This window comes from Eucalyptus grandis, chromosome 6 (assembly GCF_016545825.1).
Source record: "Eucalyptus grandis isolate ANBG69807.140 chromosome 6, ASM1654582v1, whole genome shotgun sequence".
NCBI classification, from domain to species: Eukaryota; Viridiplantae; Streptophyta; class Magnoliopsida; order Myrtales; family Myrtaceae; genus Eucalyptus; species Eucalyptus grandis.
This window is the reverse complement of record NC_052617.1, coordinates 52,666,870-52,689,458: the sequence shown is the minus strand read 5'-3', so window position 1 is coordinate 52,689,458 and position 22,589 is coordinate 52,666,870. Positions and strand designations below refer to the sequence as shown.

The following is a 22,589-nucleotide window of genomic DNA, read 5'->3' as shown; positions in this document are numbered from 1 at the left end:
CTTTCTGATGCTATAAGCATATCGAGTGATGAATTTACGGCGAGTCGGGGTGCTCGATTTGTTGGTGCAAAGTCCTGAAATAATTAAGTGTAGCTGGGAGCTGGTTTTATGAAGTGATACCAGCGTGAGGAAATTTATTGTGCCGAGAAGTCCCCCTTTTGGTCTCTTTTATTGGTTGGGAAGTGGTAATGGTCATCACCTATCGATTCATGACCGAGGTCGGGGTACCGATTGTTTCGCCTCTGCATTCCGATTGAATTTGCGTCACAGGTGAAGGGACACGCATAGCCGTGATTTGAGACGGTGAGCCTGAGGGCGACCGTAGCCATTAGGGTCGACGGCGATGGGTGGTGCCGGTTCATTCATTCGATGTCGGAATCCATGCATGAGATCCAAACATTCCGACTCCCGGCCAAGACGAATATATCAATGTGACTGGACGAACGTGAGCTGAACTGTAATACCACGAACCCTCGAGCTTTTGGCCATCTTCGGCTCATCGCTCTGCCCATGGCGCGTGCTCGTTTGCACACATATCGAATATTGCTAATTATTTTTCAAATTTAACCACTCGTATTTGAAAAAGATAATGACGATGGCGCATGTGAGCGTCACAAAAATTGGGTATAATTACAATTTTTATAGCGGCAAATTGATGAGTCATCATTATCCACAAAATTATGTGCAATATCCTTTCCCCCCTCCATAAAAATACAAAAGGGAATTTCCGAAGGAAGAAGAAGAAGAAGAGAGGAGCGGGTGGGTCCACGTGGCGCGATTCTCCTCGGTTTTCCAGCCAAACTCTCCATATTCTGTGGCCTTCGCGCACTCAGATTCACATGTTTCCCGCAGCGTGACACGTCGCCTTCTTCCTCCTCCTTACATGTCATCCGCTGTTCGCGCGACGACGGCGACGGCGACGGCGGCGACGACGGCGATGTCAGGCGCTGGCAGCTTCGTCCGGTTCAAGTCGGAGTTCCTCGGCATCGCTTCCCTCCCCAAGCCCAGATCCCGCGGCAATGCCAGAGCCCGAGTCAAGTTCGTCCCCGCCTCCACCACCAGAGCTTCCGCTTCCACTTCCGGCGGCGGCGGCGGCGGCGGCGGCGGCGGCGATCGCGGCAGTGACCGGAAGAAGGCCACGATGAAGAAGACGAAGGTAAGCGAGGCTCCAGCTCAGCAGCCGCAGCCGCAGCCGCAGCCGCAGCAACAGCAGCAGCAGCAGCAGCAGGTGTCGATAGTGGACCCGGTGGGACTCGGCCGGCGGTCGCGGCAGATCTTCGACGAGGTCTGGCGCAAGTTCTCCGGCCTCGGGCAGATCTCCCGCACCTCCCTCGCCGACGGCGACGACGACGCCGCCCTCCTCCTCCGCGAGTTCGCCATCCCCGCCGCCCAGTCCACCACCGTCCTCGTCGTCGGCGCCACCAGCCGCATCGGGCGCATCCTCGTCCGCAAGCTCATGCTCCGCGGCTACTCTGTCAAGGCCCTCGTCCGCAAGCCCGACCAGCTCCCCCCCGACGCCCTCCCCCGCTCCGTCGAGGTCGTCGCCGGCGACGTCGGCGACCCCTCCTCCCTCAAGGCTGCCGTCCAGGGATGCCAGAAGATCATCTACTGCGCCACCGCCCGCTCCGCCATCACCGGCGACCTCTTCAGGGTCGACTACCGCGGCGTCTACAACCTCACCAAGGCCCTCCAGGACTACAACAACCGGCTCGCCCAGCTCCGCGCGGGCCGGAGCAGCAAGAGCAAGCTCCTCCTCGCCAAGTTCAAGTCCCCCGAATCTCTCCAGGGATGGCAGGTTCGCCGGGGGACCTACTTCCAGGACGTGCTCACCTCAAAGTACGACGCGGGCATGGAAGCCAAGTTCGAATTCACCGAGACAGGGCAGGCCGTTTTCTCAGGTGAATTGGAGTTCTTTAAACTCTTGTCAGTGAAAGAAGGTGCATTTCTCACTTATGCTTCCCGACTCTGACTCCTAACTCCATGGTTCAGGGTATGTTTTCACTAGAGGAGGCTATGTCGAACTGTCGAAAAAGCTCTCGCTTCCTGTGGATCGCACTCTCGATGGGTACGATGGTCTAGTCCTCTCTGTCGGTGGCAATGGAAGATCGTACGTGTTAATTCTTGAAGCAGGTCCTTCAGCCGATACAACTCAGAGCAAGCTGTACTTTGCGAGAATCAGCACCAAAATTGGATTTTGCAGGGTATGCACACCTCCTTTTTATAATGAATTCTGTTCCCATCGATTTCTTTGCGCTTCCACAATGTTTGCTCTTTTTTGTGCCTTATTTCCTTCATCCTCACTGAAATATAAGCTGACAGGTGAGAGTACCATTTTCATCCTTCCGTCCAGTGAAACCGGATGATCCTCCATTGGACCCCTTCCTGGTGCATACATTAACAATTCGATTTGAGCCCCGAAGACAGGTATCCACTAACTTTATTTTTTAGCCAAGGTCTATCCTCTTACTGATTGATAGAACAGAGTAATCTTCCACTTCCACTTTCAACTTTTACCTTGTCTTGACCACTCTGGACTGTAGTTGTTGGATTACTAATTTCAACATCTTACTATCTAGTAGGTGAAGCCTACATTATGTTATATATTCTGTGAGGCTGTGCATGTAAGATCTTTATTGTCCTGTCTCTACCGCTCTAAACCATCGTAAGCTAATTCCCTTAACAAGTTTTTCCTATGGTTTGGATTTCATTGAAGTGCTGGGCAGTTGTCCAAAGTTTGCATCTCAGATATCCTAGTGTGCTCAGTCAATTCTGGTGGTGAAAATTCATTAGCTCATCCAATAATCAATTGGAATACATGCTGTTGGTTCTATTTAGTAAACAGTGCCTGTGATGTGATTGAGAATCACTAAACAGCATACTTTTGTGAAAAACAAGTCCATTAGTTTTTTTGCCCTCTTCTATATTTTTGTTAAAACATAGAAGTCCAGTCAGATTGCAGTTCTCATTTCATCTTTCCATAGCGACTACAGCGCCCCTTGTAGATCTGCTGACAGAGCATGCTGAAACCATTGCATCTAGAGTTTTCAATTTGTTATAGTGATGACTGGTGCTTGTTGCCACGCGTGTTCGCCCTATCTCTGCAGCATGAAACTTTTGCACTCTCTCAGTGGGCAATTTCATGCGGTTGGCATCACCTTGCTGCAAATGTCAATGCTTTTTCGTTTGGGTACAGCGCTCTTTTTTAAATTTCCTGACATGAGCCAAAGGTTTAATGCTGCCAATACTTGGCTTAACTTTGTGCTGCAGAGACCCATAGAAGGACCTTCAGGTGCTACGCAGGACTTGAGAAGCTTTAAGCTTATTCTGGAATATATAAAGGCCTTGCCTGTAAGTTCTTTCCTCATGTTTCTGGTTGTTGCATACATAACCATTAGAATACTCATCGACATCATTCGAATAGTTTTTGGTTGTGTAAAGTTGAAATACTTGCTATGTTAGAGAAAGGATGATGATGAGGGTCTGGAAAATTGCAGTTTTCAAAAAAAGCAATACAATTATGCCAGATTTATCCGCTATTATGCTGCTTTCTGGAGTTGTGAGTGAGGATGTTCTGCAGCAAAGCCTTTGGCCATGTCTGTAGCACAATGAAAATGAGGAACGTTCAACTAACTGACAAAAGATAAAGCTTCTGGATTATTTTGCTGAAACCCGCTGTCTTTTGGTGTTTATTAACCATTTGATTTTGACTTACCTGCAGACTGGGCAAGAAACAGACTTTGTGTTAGTTTCGTGTACAGGACTTGGAGTTGAGCCTTCTAGAAGAGAGCAAGTTCTGAAAGCCAAGAGGGTTAGCCCTTTCAGATTTTCTTACATCCATGTGGAATTCTATTGTCAAACTTGATAACTCACTATTCCTGTTTCATTTCTAGGCTGGAGAAGATTCTTTGAGGAGGTCAGGGCTTGGTTATACGATTATTCGCCCTGGTCCCCTAATGGTAACACTCAAAACTGGATTTCCTTTCAAACTTGGTAGTGAATGTATTCAGTGGATCCTCTGTTCCTGTAGTGCATAGATAAACTTTTGGAGATTAAGGATGACCCTTGTATCCTGCTACGCTCAATGTCTCTGCTTTATTCTCAAGGAATTTTTGTTGATAGATTTTTTCTGCAGATAGTTTCCAAGTACAAGATACACCTTTTTCTTACCTAGGCAGTTATTAAAATTTTTATGGGCATTTTTGTAAAATTCATGGTGGTTATTGCAGGAGGAACCCGGTGGTCAGCGTGCTCTCATATTTGATCAAGGAAACCGGATTTCGCAGGTGAAGATTATCAATCTTCCTGCAAGTGGATAATGTTAAAAGTTTTCATGGGTTGTCATTGAATTTGATCTATTTTCTGTTTGTGAAAACACAAGCTGTGATAAGTTATAGACAAGGGGATATTTGAGATCTTATCAGGATTCTCTTCTAATGCAGGGAATCAGCTGTGCAGATGTGGCTGATATATGTGTAAAAGCGTTGCATGACTCAACAGCAAGAAACAAGAGCTTTGATGTGGGTTACACTCTCTTTTTGCTACCAATTGTGATTTGGGGTAGTGTAGTCTAGTGACTTTGTTTGATTGTTCAGGTATGCCATGAATATGTTGCGGAGCAAGGGAGAGAGCTCTACGAACTGGTAAAGACCATCGGGTTGTTTCTTTTTGTTTCCACAAGTCTAGATATGTATATGTATCTCGGGAGTGACAATGTCTTGAATCTCCTTTGTGTAGGTGGCACACCTGCCTGACAAAGCAAATAATTACTTGACGCCAGCCCTGTCAGTTCTAGAAAAGAATACCTGAACTAGTTGAAAAATTTCGTCTCCCTACTGGACATGTGAATCTGGGGCAGTGAACTTGATCTTAACTGTCCTGTGAATATATGCTGTCATGATATCTAATTGTTCTGCTTGCCCATTTTTCACATGCTAGTGTCTTTTGACAATCCCTATGTATATCGGTGGCCTGTATGTACTTAAATTTACAGAGTAAATTCTGGAAGAGGCCGAATTGGCCAACTATATGAGATCCTTGTCAGAAATTACACGTGGAATTTAAAAGGAATTGGACTTCTTGCATGAAGAGTGGTGATGTCTACCATGGGGCGCTATACACACCCTCACACACTTTTTTGCTGATTGTGATTGTTAGTTCGGTATAAAATGACCATTTTGTCAGGACACCAAGGACATTCAGGGGTAGCTCTACCTCGTGTATTTCCCATATGATGTACATAAATCATTTGTGTTCCTAAACGGGACATCTTCTGTAACTCCCATAAAATGGGTGTGTCATGTGATGGTTTGACTGTGATATACAGGGAACAATAGTTGGTCTCTTCCTTTTATTCTTGTAATGCTGCAGCCCCCAGGGAATTGTGATAATGCGGTCAATGTGTTTGCTGGTCTTATCATTTATCTGAGCTCGGCCTATTCTTGAGCAAGCAACTTCACAGTTCAATCTGGCTCATGCTACCGTGTCTCTCGAGGCTCTTCCCAATTCTCAGCCGCAGCAAGGAATTATCTGAACCACTGTAGTCTTTATGAAGTGCTTCCCATTAAGCCTTGTGAGATTCGTCACTGTTTTCAATGATGCTCATGAGGGCCTCTTAGCCTAAGTTAGAGCCAGATTTTTGCTTTCAAAGAGTTTAGAAGTGAAGTGATCTGTTTTGTCCAACGGCCCTTGAAGCCAAAACTCGAACAATGTGCAAGTTCAATGAACTGGATATCCGATAGGGAATTTCCAGCTAATAATACGAGGTCTGACAAGCTAAAACTTGAAAGCTCCGTGCTTTAGATGGATCGCTCAGGTCTCCTCCAGGGAAGCCAAGAATAACGTGGTCATTACTTAATAATCGTGCGTGAAGGCATTCGCTTTCATGTCTATTTAGACGCGGCAAGCATGAAGAAGCTGTACATATAACCCCTCCACCTGCACTGCCACGTGAAACTGCACGAAGAGGGAATGAGAACAAGACATGACAAGAGAGCCCAAGAAGTCATGACAGCTGACAGATCATCCTGGGTCATGTGTGGTGACACGTAGATCATATCAGAACGGGGGAGAGATTGTTGGACAGTTGGTTAGCTTTGCGTTTTGTGGTGGAGGGAGATAAACAGAAGGCAGAGAAAACTGCCAGCCTTTGGATTGGATTGGAGTAGAAAAAATGAGCCAGGCCTTGTCTTTGTGACGCAAACTCAGAGACAGAGGAGAGAGGATAATGATAGTACCAGTTCATTGCTCCAAGCCTTGTAGCCCGGCTTCTGCACCTGCTGCTTCTGCTCTTGTGCGTGCACCCTCGTTCTCAAGGCGCATTGCCGACATTCGCATCCCTACGAAACCCAGACAGGTAGCAACCGGCTGGCTCTTGACTGCAGCTCTCATAATTTGGCCTACAGCCGTGGCCGTGGCTGAGGTGGTTCCGCAGCCATCAGAGTCGGATACACTGTCGAATGTGCCTCAGATGCTGTCGGGCGAGTGCAAGTCTCCCAAGGACTGCAAGAAGCCCAGGATACAGAGGCCCAAATCGAGGAAGGCAGAGTCGTGCACCACCAAGTGTGTCACCACCTGCATCCGCGGCGGCGATGGCTCTCCTGGAGAAGGCCCCCTCAACATTCGCAGGTTGCTAGTTTTCTTTCGTGGTACTGAACTGGCCATATGATATGCATCATACGTACACCTCGTTGCCACCAACTAACCGGCGACATACCACCTCTCTTTTCATTTGAGAGAACAAGACCCTTCAGTCTGTTTGCTCCAGAGGGGTAATTTCTTTTTCTTTAATTTTCTGTTTCCTCTTTGGGCAGACCAATGGTGGTTTTCAAGCAAGGCTTTCGCAGCAGGAAATACTGGTAATATACTATTCATTCCCTCTCTCCACCTCATCTCAGGATTAGCGCTTAACCATTCCATTGTATTTTTCCCTCTCCTATATTAGCATGCTTCTTCATGATGGATAGAGTTTGATTTAGCTTTTGACGTCTGTGCAGTCTGGTTGAGTGCTCAGATATATGTAATTTGATTGGAGATGAGGATTATGGTCCTTGACAATGATCTAACCACAAACTTGGTAAGACTACAGTGGAACCTCGCTCATCATCTGTTGTTCATACACATTGAATAAAAGCAGAGCCCTTATTATTTCGTGATTTCCATCACGCCATCTATTCAATAGTTAGAATAGGACGCCAATGAATCTTTCGTTAAGTTCTGATCCCTAATTGCCATCTAGCTTCTCTTTACAGCTCGAACTTTTGCTACATGCGTCTGTTAGGTTAATTTAATCTCATGTTGGACTTCATTCGTTAAATACCAGCTATGTTGATTATCACTAGGAGTTGGATTTTTAATAGAGGGGAACCATGCTGACTCCGATATTAGAGAAAGCAATTAGAACGATGTCTCTGAGTTGGGAGATCATCGTAGTAATCCTTTCATATCCATGACTGTGTTTAGAAGAATGATGTATGCTTCATACTCTTCACATGGTCTCCCTAAAATTACTGAGAGCAGAAGTAACAGTACATTCAAAGATTTAAGCTTTTTCTCGTAAGGATAAGATTTTCTCATGCGCATCTAAGTGTATATAATGGAGGTTCTCCCTGAGATTAAGATTATTCTTCAATACTATGTACTTCCAAAAATTTAGATGTTCTGTGCTTGCTGTCTAATCTTTCACTTCCCAGATTGAAGTTTCGGCCAGTTCCCAACCTCTGCTCATGGGATAGTTTGCTGGGCAAGCCGTATGGGCTTCTCTAACTTCCAGGTGGAAGCACAAACTACGGGACTTCTTTCCACAATACACGGCTACTCCGAGTGTACTCTTCACAGAACTTTCCTCTTGTCCCAACGTTACAATTCAAACACACTGATAATATCTTAATCTCGAGGTTTGCTCGGGCAGTGGGCACACCACTTATTCACCACAATTCTCCCAGTTACTCTGTGGAACAGTATGCTTGAGAGTATATCAGTTGGAAAATTTTCTCTCTCTCTTCTCCTACTTACGTTTTGTGAACTTCCCGAATGGGGTAATACAGAAGTTTTGGGCCAAGAATGTTTAAGCCATTGTTCATTTCTCCTACATTAAGTTGGAAAATTTTCTTGGAAGGTCTGAAGCTGGAAGTTTGATCAGCAAATGCGAATGGTTGGTGCTTGGCAAACAATCATCTAGGTTTTTGTGGGAAATCAGTCAATTTGTCTTGAGATTCTGGTCACATATATAGAGGTCTAAATGTCCATTAGTGTCCATGTGCTCCCAAAGAATAATCCTAATTTGTAAGTGTCATGCTACTAAGGCCTGTTTGGCAAATTTTTGCTTCTATTCCCGGGGAACACAATTTTTGTTCTTTTGTTCCGGATAATAAAAAAAGAACAAAAACACGTTTGTTTACACTTTTATTTCTGGAAATAAAAAATCTAATTTTTTATTCCCTAAACAGATTTGGAACCAAAACAAGAAGTAGAAAAACTTATTTCTTGTTCCCGAGAATACTTCCATGAAACACTCATTTTTCTTCTTCTTTTTTCTCTCTCTTTTCTTCTTCCTTTTGCCGATCACCGGCCTTGGCCATGGTCGGCGTCGACAATCGGCCAAACGAGGGCCGCTGGAGTGTCACCGGCCCTCGGCGAGGCCGAGCTACAACGAGGCTCGTCGGCCCGAGCCTCACCATGGCGCGCGAGGCTTAGCCTAGCCTGGGCGGCATGAGGCTCGGCCTAGCCTGGGCTAGGCGAGGCCGAGCCTCACGCAGCCATGGCGAGGCTCGGCTTCCCTAGTTGACACGAGGTCGGGCCTTGCCAAGCCAAGGTGAGGCCAACCTTGCGCCACTTGAGCGAGATCAAGCCTTGCCGGTGGCTGGATGAGGTTGGCCTCGCTGGATTTGGGCAAGCTCGAGCTCGTTGAGCCAAGGCGAGGCCAACCTCTCGCCGGGCCATCGTTGGGTGATGCCAACTGGTGGTGGCCCGGCGAGGCCGAGCCTCGCCGTGGCCGGGCAAGGCAGCCGGCCCTCGTCGGCCAATCGCCGGCCATAGCCGGCTTCGGCGACTAGCCAAAAGGAAAAAAAAAAAAAAAAAAGAAAATAAAAATATTAAAAATTTAAAAGAAGCAAAAGAATTATACAAGTTTACCAAACGTATTTATGTTCTTTTTCTATTCCAGAAACATAAATTTTGTGCAATTACCAAATGCGTTCTTCTGTTTAAAAATTATTCCCCGAAATAGAAATAGTTTTTTTCTATTTCTGTTTTTGGAAATAATTTTTGAGCAGAAACGTTACCAAACGCGTGCTAAATAGTTGTGAAGACAATGTAGGAAAGAGGAGAAAGTTAAACTGTTTTTTATTTTCCTAAAACCCTTTAGGAACGTTGAATTTTATTAGCATTACATATCAAAGGGGATTTGAATCTGCTTGGGGGTTAAGTATATTCCTGTGGTTGTACCAAAAAGTGATAGTTGCAGTGTAATAATGACAAAAGGAAGACAATGCCAGATGCTGTGCTTCTCCACCAAATTTTCAGTCCATGCATTCATGGCTTTTCAAGTTGGTTGCGCAAAACTGCTAGAGCTCAGTGTAACTTCGACATTAACAAAGCTTCACACCTACTCTTTGGAATCACCATTTCCGGTTGTCAGACTACTAACCTAACCTCCCCGTTCTCTTTCGTGCATAAAATTTAAACGACAGAAGAGAGGAAATATTGAGTTGTCTGAGGATATGTCAAATGTATTTGGAATGAATGACCAACCATATAACACAATCTTTAATGGGAAGTTTTCAAAGATCTTGCAGTTATTTACTTGAGCTTATGACTAATGCTTGTGTCGGGGAACAGTCCAAACAACAAGCATGATTTTTCACAGTGGAGGATAAGCATCAATGCCTAAGTAGTGTAAACAGTTAGTGTCTTGCCATCCTTCGAAATGTAAAGACACCTGTGACCATTTTCTAGCGTACCAATTAGTGACTTCGTATTCGGCCAAAAATAAAATAAAATAGTGACTTAGTTCATTATTCTGAGCGAGGACTTGTAAAGCAGGAGCTGTGGTGCCATTAATGGTCAAATAAGCAGACCTCCCAATCGTCTCACCCTCACTGCTCATTCATTGGCTTCTCTACTATTCCAATATGAACATTATCATTATGTTTCCCAGTATCAGCGGAAGAAATGGTTTGAATGTCTTGTTTAACAATTGTCGGTCAGAATTTTTTTAACAGTATGTACATCATCAAAGACCAAAGACCAAAACTACACGGGCTGCAGCCATCTTGTGATATTTACCATGGCAAGACGAAATGATACAGAGCCTCCCCGAAGGCATTGTTGCTATGACCTTACTAATCTTGCCAAGGCTAAGCCAAAGTAACTATGAACAAGCATTGTCAAAATGGATTTTCTCCGGCAGGAATAGGTAACGGAAGCGGGAGTCGAAGGGAAGAATTCCACAATTGCGAGAACCGAGAAGGCTTTGACGCCTTTGTGACATGCACCGCTCCACAAATGCCGCCTGATTGGGGGGGAGGTAGTGCGATATCCATACAGCTAAATTAGCATCGTCCACGAATCCCTTGGCAAAGCAATGTAGCATCTTTGGCACCAATAACCTCCCTTTGCTGCTAACCCCAACTGAAGCTCTGATGAAATCTCGTTGTGCTTCCTGCAGCTCATCCCTCACATTCTTGGCAGTGTAGATCCGAACCTGAATTTGTTTTTAGATTTGAAGTATGGTGATTTTCTCTTCAAAGTCAAACATCACCTAGGGAAGAACACGAGATCTTACCGCAGGAGATGAGTATGTTCCGCAGCTGAGAGCAAATGCTACAAGTGGTTCAGCTACATCAATAGCAAACTTTCGTTGCTCTTCAGATACCTTTAGCTTGTGAAGAGCGAGGAGCAAAGCCTAAATATTATCAATGGGAATGACGGTCAGAAAATCATGCGAGGTGAGAGCTTTCAATAAGCAAAGACACATCACATCTAAGGCAGGACCGTACGATCTGTGGCCTGTGGAGAGGTGGTTTCATCTTCAAAATTCCATACTCAATAACTGTTGCGCTGAAAGAATGGCCTCCCACAGTATATGCTGCCTGCAGGAAAGATGATTAGTCCACAATTTTTTCATATTTTCCTGTGCATTATTCAACATCATGCGGCATTTTTTAGCACTTCCAATACTTGATGACCGAGTAGACCTGGCTTTGCTGCAAACATCTACACACAGTGCTATCATGCAAGTTAATTGACCATGGCTGAGGCTCACTGGACATTGATAACCATCATCCACTAAAGACAAATAGGTCATCTATATAAACACAACGCACGAATATTATCAGTCAAAATAATAGATTCATCCTGGATGAGCCAAAACCTCCCTTAGGTATCAAATTCAGGACAGGATAACCTCATTTGGCACTTTTCCCAACTTCCAACTTTTCCTTGAATAATTTCCTTGTCAGCCACCAATTTGCATGTTATCATTGTATTATCTTATTTTATGTCTATTAGAGTAATCAAATATTAAATCACACATTTGTCTAGCAGCTTAAGCTTTTAGAATAGTTGACAGTGGTCTTACAAAATCTCACATGGTATCAAAGCTGTAGGTTCTAAATTCAAATCTTTCCAAGCTTTCATTTGCTTTTCCAATTAAATTTTCACACTTAGTACTAGGCAAAAAACTAGACTAAACATGAGGGGAGTGTTAGAGTAATTAATATTAAACTACGCCTTCATCTAATAGCTTAAGCTTTTAGAATAGTCAGTAGTGATCTCACAAAATTTCACTTTTTACAAGCACCACTCCAAAATAACTAGGAAAGGGATGACAAATATATGATTCCACTACTAATTCTACTTTGCTGTCCAATCCAATCCAAAGCACTAACACCAACCATATCACCTTCACACAAGCCCAGAATTGCAGGTCCTCCAAGCCATTTAGGGAGAAAGAACTAAAAGATGAAAGAAAACCCTCTATTATAATGAACTAGTAAAAGTACAGGAGAAAAGTAATCAACTTAACAATTGGAACAAGCAGAAGAAAGACGGAGTTCAGTTCTGGTGTAGATATTAAAATAATCTGCATAGAATATGCTTCCACTTATAACTAGGACACAGAATTGGTGATTGGAGTTAACCTGAACTATTTTTCACTTATTTTTTTTATTTTTTTTGTCATATATTGTTTTACTTGGTTATTCTGCCATACACTTGGTAGTTATGAAACTATTGATAGCACCGACTAATACCGAAAATTTCATTAGTCACGCCTTTCATCTGATTCTTCATCCTTGATGTATGCAGAAATATCAAATTTCACATTGCTATTTATCTTATTTTCTCTTTTATATTCAAAATGAAAACATGCATGCATCCTAAAAGCCGCCAGTAGGAATCACTTTTAAGCCATGTATACTGTCAAAAGAAAATTGGCTCAAAAGTTATGTCAGCATCTGCTCCCGTCACTCACCATGTATCACCTAAAAGGGTGCTTGAACTAACAATTTGACTTCTTATAAGACAGCTTTCTGTTATCGCCCAACAAGCATAACACACACATCATAGTTCGTGAAAGGCATGTAAATGCATTCTCCCTTGTGGCACGACATATTGGTCCCCAAAAATGAAATAGCAATTTCCTTGATCATGATATTCACAAGAGATTGTCCACACAAGTTGAATGATCATGAGAAGAAAATAAATCTTGAAAGGATAGATCCAAACCTTCTGCATCAACGAGAACAGCTTCATATCACTTTTTGGAACCCCATAAGCCAAGTAAGCCTGCTTAAAGTCAAAATCTTAGAAAATCATCTCAGCACATGTGGATGGAAGGGTGAGTGTGCATGTTCCATGGATGTGGATTTAGCCGTTTGTCTAAACATTTTTTTATATCTTTACGTGGAAAACAAAAGTCTTCTTCACAAGTTCCTAAAATCTGTTTGCCAGTATATTCTTTATACTAGCATCAATGTCCGTGCAATGCATGGGCTAGAATTCCTATGACTTAAAAAGTGATTGGCTAAATAATGCTTTCCTCCTTATTTTCTTGTTTATATAGTTTTAAGTATTGCCTGTAGCTGGAATAGAATGTGAAGTTTTGCTTGTTCAAAAAGTCATATGTTTTGCATTGCTTTTGCCCATCCATAATTTCATAGTTCAGGGGTACTTGATAATGCTAAGTTCTTTAAGAGCGTCCATATAACTAACAAGAAATAAAGGAAGAAAACTATGAGAAAACAGGCCAAGAACCAGGTGTCACCATCCCAAATATCCTACTTAAAACACCGTCCAAAATATAGTAGCATAGCCACTAGACACCTGCCAAACTAAGGATACGACATAAGCAAGATATTCATTGGTTTGATGGAAATCAATGACCTACATGCATGATCATGGCATTGTATAAGTTGATCCAGAAGGCAAGTTTGTCATGGCTGCTCAGGTGGATTGGGTTGACCTTGGCAAGCTGCTCAACAAGTGTCCTGTTCACATTCACAGAGCTATAATGATCAGTAAGCTCCAAACATGTAAAAAATTGAAAGATCGAGAGAACTGTTTCTAGTTTTCTCATATGCAGTGGCCGAACTATATGATAAATGCAAGAGGCAATCACTTGTGAAGATTATTTTATCTACCAACAGCTAAAGAAAGCATGCTGTCGATCACAGTACAATGAACAAACCACTCATAATTTCAGCCAAAAGCACACAATTGTGCCCATGCGGATCCTCCACAATGCAACATGACATTAATTTCCATCTGTTAGGTTAAAGTTCATTCTGAAGCCTTCTACCTATCTGGCTACATCTCCTTTGCAGAAAATTTGTCTACATAATCAAAACCAAAAATAATATCCCAACAGGCTACAGCAGTACTCCGTTTATATTAGAATTTAGGACAGATACCTGACAAAAAACATAAACCACTGTAGGAGCCAAAAAAAGTTCCCCTTCTATTAAGACCATAAACTCGATCTTAATTAAAGACAGTTAAAGCGGTATAATAATAGATCAAGACTAACCTAAACTTCCTCAAAGCTCCAGAGGCATATGCCAATTGCTTTTTCCCAACAGACATCCAAGATACTTCAGATGCCAGCCCATAATTTCCTACATCTGCCCAACTTAGCTTCCCGCGTACTCGGTATGGATCGCAAGCATTATCTGAGGCCAGCACATCCAAGTTACTCTGTACATCAACTTGGGGGCTTTGCACCCAGGATGAAATGACCGAGCGTTCAGATGACGACCACCACGATGAGTTGGAAAGATGCCCATGTGGAGATAAAGGTGAGAGATGGCCCTGTGATGTAGAGAACTGGCTTGGAGATGCAGAATCTGCCAGTGAGATAAATATATTCTTCATACATCTAACCATCTCTTCAGACAGTAGGTTGGGATAATCCCAGAGGCCCTTAGGTGGCAACTCCCTGGGTAGCTTCCTACTATCTTGAGTTTGACCACATTTTGCATTGGACCCAGTACATATGTTATCGCAGAGATGTGCAGAGGAACCATCCCCATCCTGATGCCAGGAAGTGTCATAATATCCAAAGTCAAATACCACCAACACAAACTTATGCAATCAAATAATGCATGAAGCAATACTTTATGCATGTCTTTAAATATCTTACAGAGAATTAGGAGGCTTTATGATGTTGGGACATATGGCAATTCAAATATAACTCATTGTCAAATGATGTCATGTCTGTGTTGACATAAATGTCTGGGTTCAATACACATGACCTGCATATATTTAGACATTCTATGAAGATAAGTGACCTTCAATGCCCAATGCAAAGATCTCAACCACCCAAATCCACAAAAAGTTTCCTTTCCACTTCTTAATCAGCACTTACTTTATTATCAAGGATAACTTTCATAAGCGCTGTCTATCAGATGAGTACATCGACAAATAAACCAAAGCTAATGAAAATCAACCATGAGAAGAGAACCCCAAAAGGAAAATAAAAGGATTTTATATACGTGTGACAATTGGGAGCAAGTCAATTTAACTGAAAGTATGTGAATTACCAGCTCTTGCAATATGCCAGAGGAACAAAGAGACTTCTCCTCCAAGGAAGAGTGCCTCAAACGGTATTCAGCCAGCCTCCGTTCATTTCTTTCTTGACTTAATTGGAAATGTAAAGAGACTATCTCATGTTCAAGTTTGGATACTGCGAGTTCCAACATCGCAATATTGGAAAGGAGTTCCTGAGCCTGTACATAAGGAAGTATTTCACTGATATCAAGGTCTGGCTGAGAAAGATAATTAAAACATCAGCAAACCCACTGACAAAAAGCAATCGGCTATGTCGTGTTCCTGTTCATGAAACAAGAGAAATTATTCTACAATCCTTATACTGAATAAGAAAACCATCTTTCATCCATCGAAAGGAAGATTTGATCACTCGAGAGCCCTTGTTTACTCCCTCTACAACAATAAAAAAATTGCACTTGGCCATGTGAGACCACCGCTTTCCCTAAAACCTATAAGCGTCAATGAACGGATTTTCTAGAGTGTTTGCTAACAGTTAAAAGAGGAGACAAATTATTGGGAAATTGTCATAATAACAAAAAAAGTAAAGATTCAAACTCCTAGCACATGCTCTGATGTCATGAGAGACATCTATTCTTCCCAAAAGCTTAAGCTGTCAGGAATCAGACAATCATTTTTAGCATTATCCTTAACAGGCCAAGAAGATTTGTTCTTTGTAAAGCAAGGTTCTGTGGTAAGGCAGCAGTCCTTATCTTTAGTTAACAACACAAATAGTTCCTTGACTTTGGCTTAGTAATAGTTGAATTGTCTAAAACTCCATGTCTCATGCATCTGTTCCCTGAAGGCAAACAGATTTGGACGCAGAGAAAAACCATTTTCCAGAATCATAAATTGATAGAGAAATGCAAAATAAGTATGTAGAACATGTTGTTGGACTCCCTCCCAAATATGAGCTCTCATATCTTAACAGATTACGCCTGGATCTCAAAATGGGGAGTAATATCACATAACATGAAGAATAAAGCAAGACAGGTGTTGAAATGTAAAAACCAACATTTCTCCAGTCTGTATTTGAAGTTGACAGACAAAGGAATGATCATAATGAGGTAAAAGTTTCCCTCTGAAAGTGACTTGAAGGAGTTCGATGGCATACATACTTTCATCCACGAGATTTCCAAAATTATTTCCCCAAAGAACACATGGAATAGGCACTTAACCTGATGAGGAAGACATGAAGGTTTTGATAATTTTACAGCACTTCTCTCGATTACTTGTTCCAAAACTGCATGCAGTTCTATCTCATCTCGTAGCTGCTCTTGAAGTTTCTGTACCTGCAGCAACCAGATTCCATTACTAACCATTAGAATGCTCATGACACCTCTGTCTAGGAGATATGGAGGATCTCAAGTCAATAGAACGGCCGTATGCATCAAACACGATGGCCATCTTCTGTCCTGAAATATGCATTCTAAGAAAAGTCGAACAAAAACCGAAGTAAGCAAAGAAATTAAGTAATTTCAAAGGCTCTTGTAGTTCTGAAATCAACCATTCATTTAGCTCAAATATTGTAAAAAAAAAAAGAGGATAAATATAAACTGCAAAAGAACTGCTGCTAATTACAGTTTAAACAAAGAATATGGTGCATGAAGATCTCTGCAACCAATATAAAAATGTTCATCTCCAATATAGTTACACATTGGATATGTCAGATAGAGGAAGCTATGGGTAATGTTGAGATAATGCACCTCTTAAACACAGAAATGATGATGCCTCCTTATTTTGACTCTGATAATTATACTCAACCAATCAAACAAAAATTTAGCATCTCAAGTACATGCAGAGTGATGCACATAATCTTACAATTTATAACCACAAATGAATCACAAACCGAGATCAGAAATCCCAAATTTGGTCAAGATGGCAACAACCTAAGTTACTGACTCTGACCAACAGCCACCCAGAATGCCAGGGAAATGGAAGGGGCCTATTATATCTGCTCAAAGCCTTGAGCATATAGCAGATTGTGCAGAATGCATATGTCAGTGAGAAAAGGACTTACATCCAGCTCAAGTTGGAATCTGTAAGGGCAGGTACCGTTTCTTCCGGTAGATAATCCAGGACTTCCAGTTTCATTATCAGAATCTCTCGCCTTCAGAATCAACACAGCAGTAAGATTGCAAATGCAAATGCAATTGCAAAAAGTAGAAGGAAGACACATTTCGACCAACACAAAAATCTTACATTTAATAAGGAACCGTCATCTCTCTGAAGATGGAGTTTATCCAATGAAGTTTCTGAGATCAAACCAACTGTGCCAGAATAAGAGCATTCGGAGAGAGAATGGCTTCTGTAATCAAAGAAATTGCAGAAATAGATCTCAGTGACATAAGACAACCAGAAGCATCCATAAAGAAGAGGGGAAAAGGAAAATAAGATATCTCCATTACTGATTTTGCAAACGACTGAGGGATGGTGAGTCACACATCCTGTTAGCCAGGAGTTTGGCCACTATCTCATAGAGCACATAAGAAGTCTCTTCGAACACATTCGCAAATCATCGCTGTGCATCATCGTCGACCCAAAAGAAACCTGCAAATCTGCTTGGATAGTCAAATAACTAAACTTTTGCATTCTTTTTTTCCAATTTTTAATGCAAGAAATCTATCATAAGTTTGTGGGAGAGAGACCTTCTATAGAAACAACATTGCAGTTATGGGTGGAAGGTACTGTGACACCTGTGAACCAAGCAATAAAATCAGTCAAGCTCGTCATGAATGCAGCAGAACTACCAATCACTTTCAACACGACCTAAAAAGTAGTTTTTACAGCAACCATTCAAAATGTAACTCCAAAATTTCAGCTCCAAAACGCAAACATTCACAAAGGAACCCCAAAAAGAAGGTACAAAGAGGAACGACTTGATGCAGGAGAATCACAAATTTAGGGGACCATTTTTCACTTTGATGAAGATCACACTGAACAGTCTATGCATGAAGTGAAAGAAAAGAATCATGGGACTGTCGAGTGCCTAAAAGAAGTGGAATGGATAAAAAGAATAGAACTTTTTTTACCCTCTCAAAGACTGGGCAGAACGGACACGAGGCAACGACCCCCAAAATGATCTCACAGAAATTACAAGAAGGAAGTTCAATGACTCGGCGGGCATTAAATTATTGAGCAAATCAGGAGACAAAAGAAGAAGATATTAGGCGAAGAGAAAGGAAATGATTCTGCTTTTGTCGAGCATTTCGGCCAATCACGGGAGAGCATAGTGAGCCCAACAGCTCGAAGCAAGTAAAAGAAAGATAAAAGAAACAAAGCAAATTGAAGCTAAAAGTTAGCGACAACACGACAGTCGACACCAAGGTAGAACCACAAGACGAGAGAAAATAGAATAGGAGGAGGAAGTAGACAACAATCCAAAGTAGGGGGATCTTCAGCGAGTGGTCCATGGCAGCCTAAAACCATCAGCATCCACCATTCTCGATCCGTCGCTATCAGCAACAGCATCAGCATCCCACTTCTACTTGAACACACGTTCTGGTTCGAGTCGTAAAAAGGAGCCCGACCCAACACAGTGGTGGGTCGTCTCCCTTTCGGAAGATTAAAGACAAAAACTTTTCGTTCGAGAGGGGTACTACTGCTAGATTTTTTTCCGTGCAAAAAAGAAAGAAAAGGAGAGACCTTTTGAGGCAAATGCTCTGAACCGAGGAAGAAGAAGGAGGACCCTTCAGTTCTCTGACAAGAAGCGAAAGATTGAAGAAAATGCTGCAACCCAGAAACCATCAAAACCAGCTTCCTTCTGCTGAAATGCTCCTGGTTCCACCGAGCTGGTGCGCAGCCGCTGTTTCTCTCTCTAGCCAGTTCAAATCCAAGTCAAGCTTTATTAGCACTGCGCTTGCTGGTCGGGGCGGCACCAGAAAATGACAAGAAGTCCCAGTTGTGCGGCGCGTGCGAGGTTAGAATAGCTACTATATAGACTCTCTCCCAAAAGCTGGTTTCTTTCAACGAGCCCGGCCGAGCTAAGGAGAGGGGATTTAAGAGGGATTAAAAAAGGGACGAACTTTGAAAATACGGAGATTCTGCAACCACTCCCCAACTAAAAATGTAGACCGAAGGTAAATTGGGTGGGGTCTCTCCTCTCGACTCTGCGCATAGACGGCGAAATGGACAGCGGGCCGCAGAAATTAAGATGTCTTTTCTCGGGTAGACTTTAGCGACGTCGCCTGAGATGCCCTTTTTCAGATTTTCATGGGGAGTGGGGGGGGATTGACCGGATTTTTATTGCTCGTTACAGGACATTCGCAAAGCTCCAGGACTTCGGAATTTCCGATGTTTTCGAAAAATTTTGAAACGCAGGAGATGACCCAACTCTCTCTCTCTCTCTCTCTCTCTCTCTCTCTCTTCCTCCCTCCTTCAACGCATCCGCAGAAATCCATGGCCTTTCTGTTCCAGCATCTCCATTTAATAATTTTCTCCCGCGTCGAGACTTTCTTAATCAAGAATCGTGTCCGGTGAAAAGGCGCTCGCTCTCTGTCGCGTCCCTCGTCTCGTTATCGACCGATGCGAGACATGACAAGAACCTGCGATGATGGAGTGTCGTCCTACGAATCGGGGCGCACCCGCTCTCGCGACTCGCCCCTTCGCACACGCGGTTCAAGATCCTCCTCGCGCCCACATGCGTCGCGAGCACGTGTACGTGAGAGATGCCTTTGGACACGATCTTCAGCTGCATCGAGCGGGATGATATGTCCGTAAAGATTATGTGAAATTAATTTAACCATACATTGTTTCGTATGTTACATGATCATATATTTTCATCGTGATGATTATTATTCACTCCGAGAGTTAAAGATTAAATTGACAAAATTAAAAAATTCGAAATTGAATTGGTAAAATTGAACATTACTTGATAAATTTAGAGTTGATTTAATAATTGTCTCTTAAAATAAGAATACTATGTTTTTATAAATAGATTATTATGTTGGTTACATATATTGAGCAAAGGGAAAGGTCTTCTAATTATTTCTTATTTGTCAAAAGTCGGTATGTACATATTTTTTTAAATGTATACAACTTTTTCTTTTCTGTTCTACCTTTTTACCATTTGTTGTGTGAGTTGTGAAGTTTCATTTAAGGGCAACAACACCTAGAAATGAGACCATAGAAAAATTTTGTGGATATATATTAAAAGATAAGGTCATAATCCTTGAATTGGCTTCTAATTTATGGTCAAATGAACCTTTGCCAATTGGTGATCATTTTTTCTCCAATTTGACACTTAGTGATCCAGTGAAAACTTTTGATACCAAAATGTGTGTCGTATATAACTTTTGACACTTCTAGTTTACTTTCCCCTTCCTCTTCCTCTATTCCTTTAACTTATAATGAATGTTCGAATTTGTAATTCTACCATGTTTCTTGAAACTTTAGGAGTAACTTCAAATTTTTATGTATTTTGAACTTGATCGTGTTCTCACTCGATTACTTAGTAGTTGGTTGGTCAACATGCAAAATTGTCACCGTTTTTCCTTTTCCGATTGAAACTATTATAGGCACCTTAAAAAGAAAATGTCGATATCCTTGAAATGAAAAAAAAAAAAAAAAAAAAAACAATTACAAACCTAGAGAGAGAGAGAAAGGGGGAGGGGAAGCTCAGCCTCGGCATAGGCAAGGTCGCGATTCTCGCCGTCGCGAGCAAGCCACCTTTTGCCGGTCGTGCGCAAACTAGGGAGGGCTGCTTGCCCAAATCTAGAGCGATGGTAACACACTTGGAATCTCCACTGCCCCCTGACAGGACATGTCAAAATAGGTGCAGCTGGTAGCGAAAGCATACTTGGCACGATCGATACAAGAAAGCCATCGAATTAAATTTGATTTAGTATGTAAGGTTGGTGCAGAATGAGAGAAGGCCCAAAAAAGACAAAAAAGATGGCGTGCAACCAAAAAAGAAAATGAAGTATCTTCTACGACTCCTCGACAGCATCACCGGGACGAGCGATGTCGATGCCCAAATCTGGAGAGGCAGCAGCGTCACTGGCCATGGCAGCTGGCCCAACGTCGATTGGCTGGCTTTGGACAAACAAGGAAGACGAAGCTGGACGAAACAATTCCATTTCACAAAGAAATTCCGCATCAGTTTTTTTTTTTTTTTTTAAATGTATTCGAGACGATCGTAAATTTTAAGTGGATGCAAAGGAATAAAATACTCGCCACATCAGCTGCAGATGTAATGCTTTGAAATCATCAAATATTTTCTCAATACTGAGGGTTCGTTTGTTGTGAGGAAAACTGTTTCCAGGAAATTAGAAATTATGCTAGTGTTCAGATAACGAAAAATTAATCGATTTGAAGGGAAAAAAATAGATTTGAGGAGTGAAAATGGTTAATTTTTATTTGTTTAGGGTCTAGAGAAGTGAGAAAATATCTTCCTTTTTATAAGAAGGGAAGTCATTTTGCCCATATCTAAACTTATTATTTTATCGGTTCATAGAAAATGTTTTTCGAAGATCGAATGGTTTCCATTATCTGAATATCAAAAGTCGGAAAATAATATTTCGAAAATAGTTTTCTTTCAAACAAATAGAACCTACAAAGCTGTGAAGTTATTATATTTAGTTTTATTTTCTATGCCCTAGAAAAATTAGGTTTACAATTTTTCCTTCCTCTCAATTCTCCAAACCACCAGATGCACTGTTCATACGTTGACAAAAGAAGAATTAGGGTGCGTTTGGTAACGTTGTTTAAAAATTATTTCGGGAACAGAAATAAAAAAAAAAAAAAAAAATGTTTGTTCCAGGAACAATTTTTTAACAAAAAACGCGTTTGGTAAATCTGTTCTAGAAATATAAAAAGAATAGAAACACGTTTGGTAAGTTTGTATAATTTTTTTTTATTTCTTTTAATTTTCTAATATTTTTATTTTTATTTTCTATTTTCTTTCTTATTTTTCCTTTTTTCTTTTTTTTTTTTTCCTTTTTCCTTTTTTTCTACTTTTGGCAGGCCGCCGCCTCGGCCATGGGTGACCGTCGACGAGGGGGCCGCCTCGAAGCCCCAGCCGAGGCTCGCGTCGCCGCCCCGGGCGAGCTCGGCCTCGCCGGATCGGGCGAGATCGAGCTCACCCGGCCCGGGCGTGAGGTCGGCCTCGCCGCGCCCGGCCGATGGTGACCCGAGCCACACCGTCGTCTCCCTCCACCACATCGGCGACCGCGCTCGACGCCTCCCTCGCCGCCACCGCATCGGCGACCGCCCCTCGCCTCACGCCCGATCGACGCATCTGCGGGTCTTGAGCCTCCGTTCGCCACCGCCACATCGAGATCTCACCGCGCCGTGACCCACGACTTCGAGATTCGCTCGATCATCGACCCCGCGCCGGGCCAACGGTGACCCAGAGCCACACCGTCGTCTCCCTCCACCGCATCGGCGACCGCGCTCGACGCCTCCTCGCCGCCACCGCATCGGCAACCGCCCCTTCGCCTCACGCCCGATCGACGCATTCGCACGGGTCTCAAGCCTCCGTTCGCCACCGCCACATCGAGATCTCACCGCGCCGTGACCCACGACTTCGAGATCCGCTCGATCGTCGACCC

At 42.6% G+C, this 22,589-nt stretch overlaps 3 protein-coding genes across 7 annotated transcripts; 2 read left to right on the top strand and 1 right to left on the bottom strand.

Annotated features, from left to right (window-relative positions):
* Window positions 1-721: 721 nt before the first annotated feature.
* On the top strand, window positions 722-5,081 carry LOC104450722 (protein HIGH CHLOROPHYLL FLUORESCENCE PHENOTYPE 173, chloroplastic). The gene is made up of 10 exons (XM_010065397.3): window positions 722-1,898; window positions 1,990-2,201; window positions 2,320-2,424; window positions 3,268-3,348; window positions 3,719-3,808; window positions 3,891-3,956; window positions 4,227-4,283; window positions 4,440-4,517; window positions 4,593-4,640; window positions 4,735-5,081. Exons 1-10 carry the CDS (start codon window positions 884-886, stop codon window positions 4,804-4,806), a joined length of 1,824 nt encoding a protein of 607 aa, XP_010063699.2. The 5' UTR covers window positions 722-883; the 3' UTR covers window positions 4,807-5,081.
* A 338-nt stretch (window positions 5,082-5,419) lies between these two features.
* Window positions 5,420-8,070, top strand: LOC104450721. The gene is made up of 4 exons (XM_010065396.3): window positions 5,420-6,624; window positions 6,810-6,854; window positions 6,993-7,072; window positions 7,689-8,070. Exons 1-3 carry the CDS (start codon window positions 6,224-6,226, stop codon window positions 7,048-7,050), a joined length of 504 nt encoding a protein of 167 aa, XP_010063698.2. The 5' UTR covers window positions 5,420-6,223; the 3' UTR covers window positions 7,051-7,072; window positions 7,689-8,070.
* Window positions 8,071-10,118: 2,048 nt separating this feature from the next.
* Window positions 10,119-19,179, bottom strand: LOC104450719. 5 transcript variants are annotated; one of them, XM_018876212.2, is made up of 13 exons: window positions 18,685-19,179; window positions 17,688-17,735; window positions 17,448-17,597; window positions 17,242-17,347; window positions 17,060-17,149; window positions 16,218-16,331; window positions 15,036-15,221; window positions 14,024-14,526; window positions 13,385-13,484; window positions 12,724-12,783; window positions 10,995-11,087; window positions 10,781-10,900; window positions 10,119-10,699 (listed from the first exon to the last, which is right to left on the bottom strand). In XM_018876212.2, exons 3-13 carry the CDS (start codon window positions 17,483-17,485, stop codon window positions 10,367-10,369), a joined length of 1,743 nt encoding a protein of 580 aa, XP_018731757.1. In that variant the 5' UTR covers window positions 17,486-17,597; window positions 17,688-17,735; window positions 18,685-19,179; the 3' UTR covers window positions 10,119-10,366. The 5 variants fall into 5 exon arrangements, with proteins under 5 accessions (XP_018731757.1, XP_018731760.1, XP_018731758.1 ...); XM_018876215.2 differs by having other exon boundaries at window positions 17,448-17,589; XM_018876213.2 differs by lacking the exon at window positions 18,685-19,179 and adding an exon at window positions 18,072-18,377.
* Window positions 19,180-22,589: the final 3,410 nt, after the last annotated feature.

What these genes read in the sequence shown, in the direction of transcription:
- LOC104450722 (XM_010065397.3), top strand. Translation starts at nt 884, where the DNA reads ATGTCATCCGCTGTTCGCGCGACGACGGCGACGGCGACGGCGGCGACG. An exon ending in AATATATAAAGGCCTTGCCT is followed by an intron (nt 3,349 to 3,718) that starts GTAAGTTCTTTC and finishes ACTTACCTGCAG; the next exon opens with ACTGGGCAAGAAACAGACTT. An exon ending in GGAGAGAGCTCTACGAACTG is followed by an intron (nt 4,641 to 4,734) that starts GTAAAGACCATC and finishes TCCTTTGTGTAG; the next exon opens with GTGGCACACCTGCCTGACAA.
- LOC104450721 (XM_010065396.3), top strand. Translation starts at nt 6,224, where the DNA reads ATGATAGTACCAGTTCATTGCTCCAAGCCTTGTAGCCCGGCTTCTGCA. An exon ending in GGCCCCCTCAACATTCGCAG is followed by an intron (nt 6,625 to 6,809) that starts GTTGCTAGTTTT and finishes CTCTTTGGGCAG; the next exon opens with ACCAATGGTGGTTTTCAAGC. An exon ending in TTTCGCAGCAGGAAATACTG is followed by an intron (nt 6,855 to 6,992) that starts GTAATATACTAT and finishes ACGTCTGTGCAG; the next exon opens with TCTGGTTGAGTGCTCAGATA.
- LOC104450719 (XM_018876212.2), bottom strand. Translation starts at nt 17,485, where the DNA reads ATGTGTGACTCACCATCCCTCAGTCGTTTGCAAAATCA. An exon ending in GATTCCAACTTGAGCTGGAT is followed by an intron (nt 16,332 to 17,059) that starts GTAAGTCCTTTT and finishes TGGTTGCTGCAG; the next exon opens with GTACAGAAACTTCAAGAGCA. An exon ending in TGTTCTCGTTGATGCAGAAG is followed by an intron (nt 11,088 to 12,723) that starts GTTTGGATCTAT and finishes TCTTTCCTGCAG; the next exon opens with GCAGCATATACTGTGGGAGG.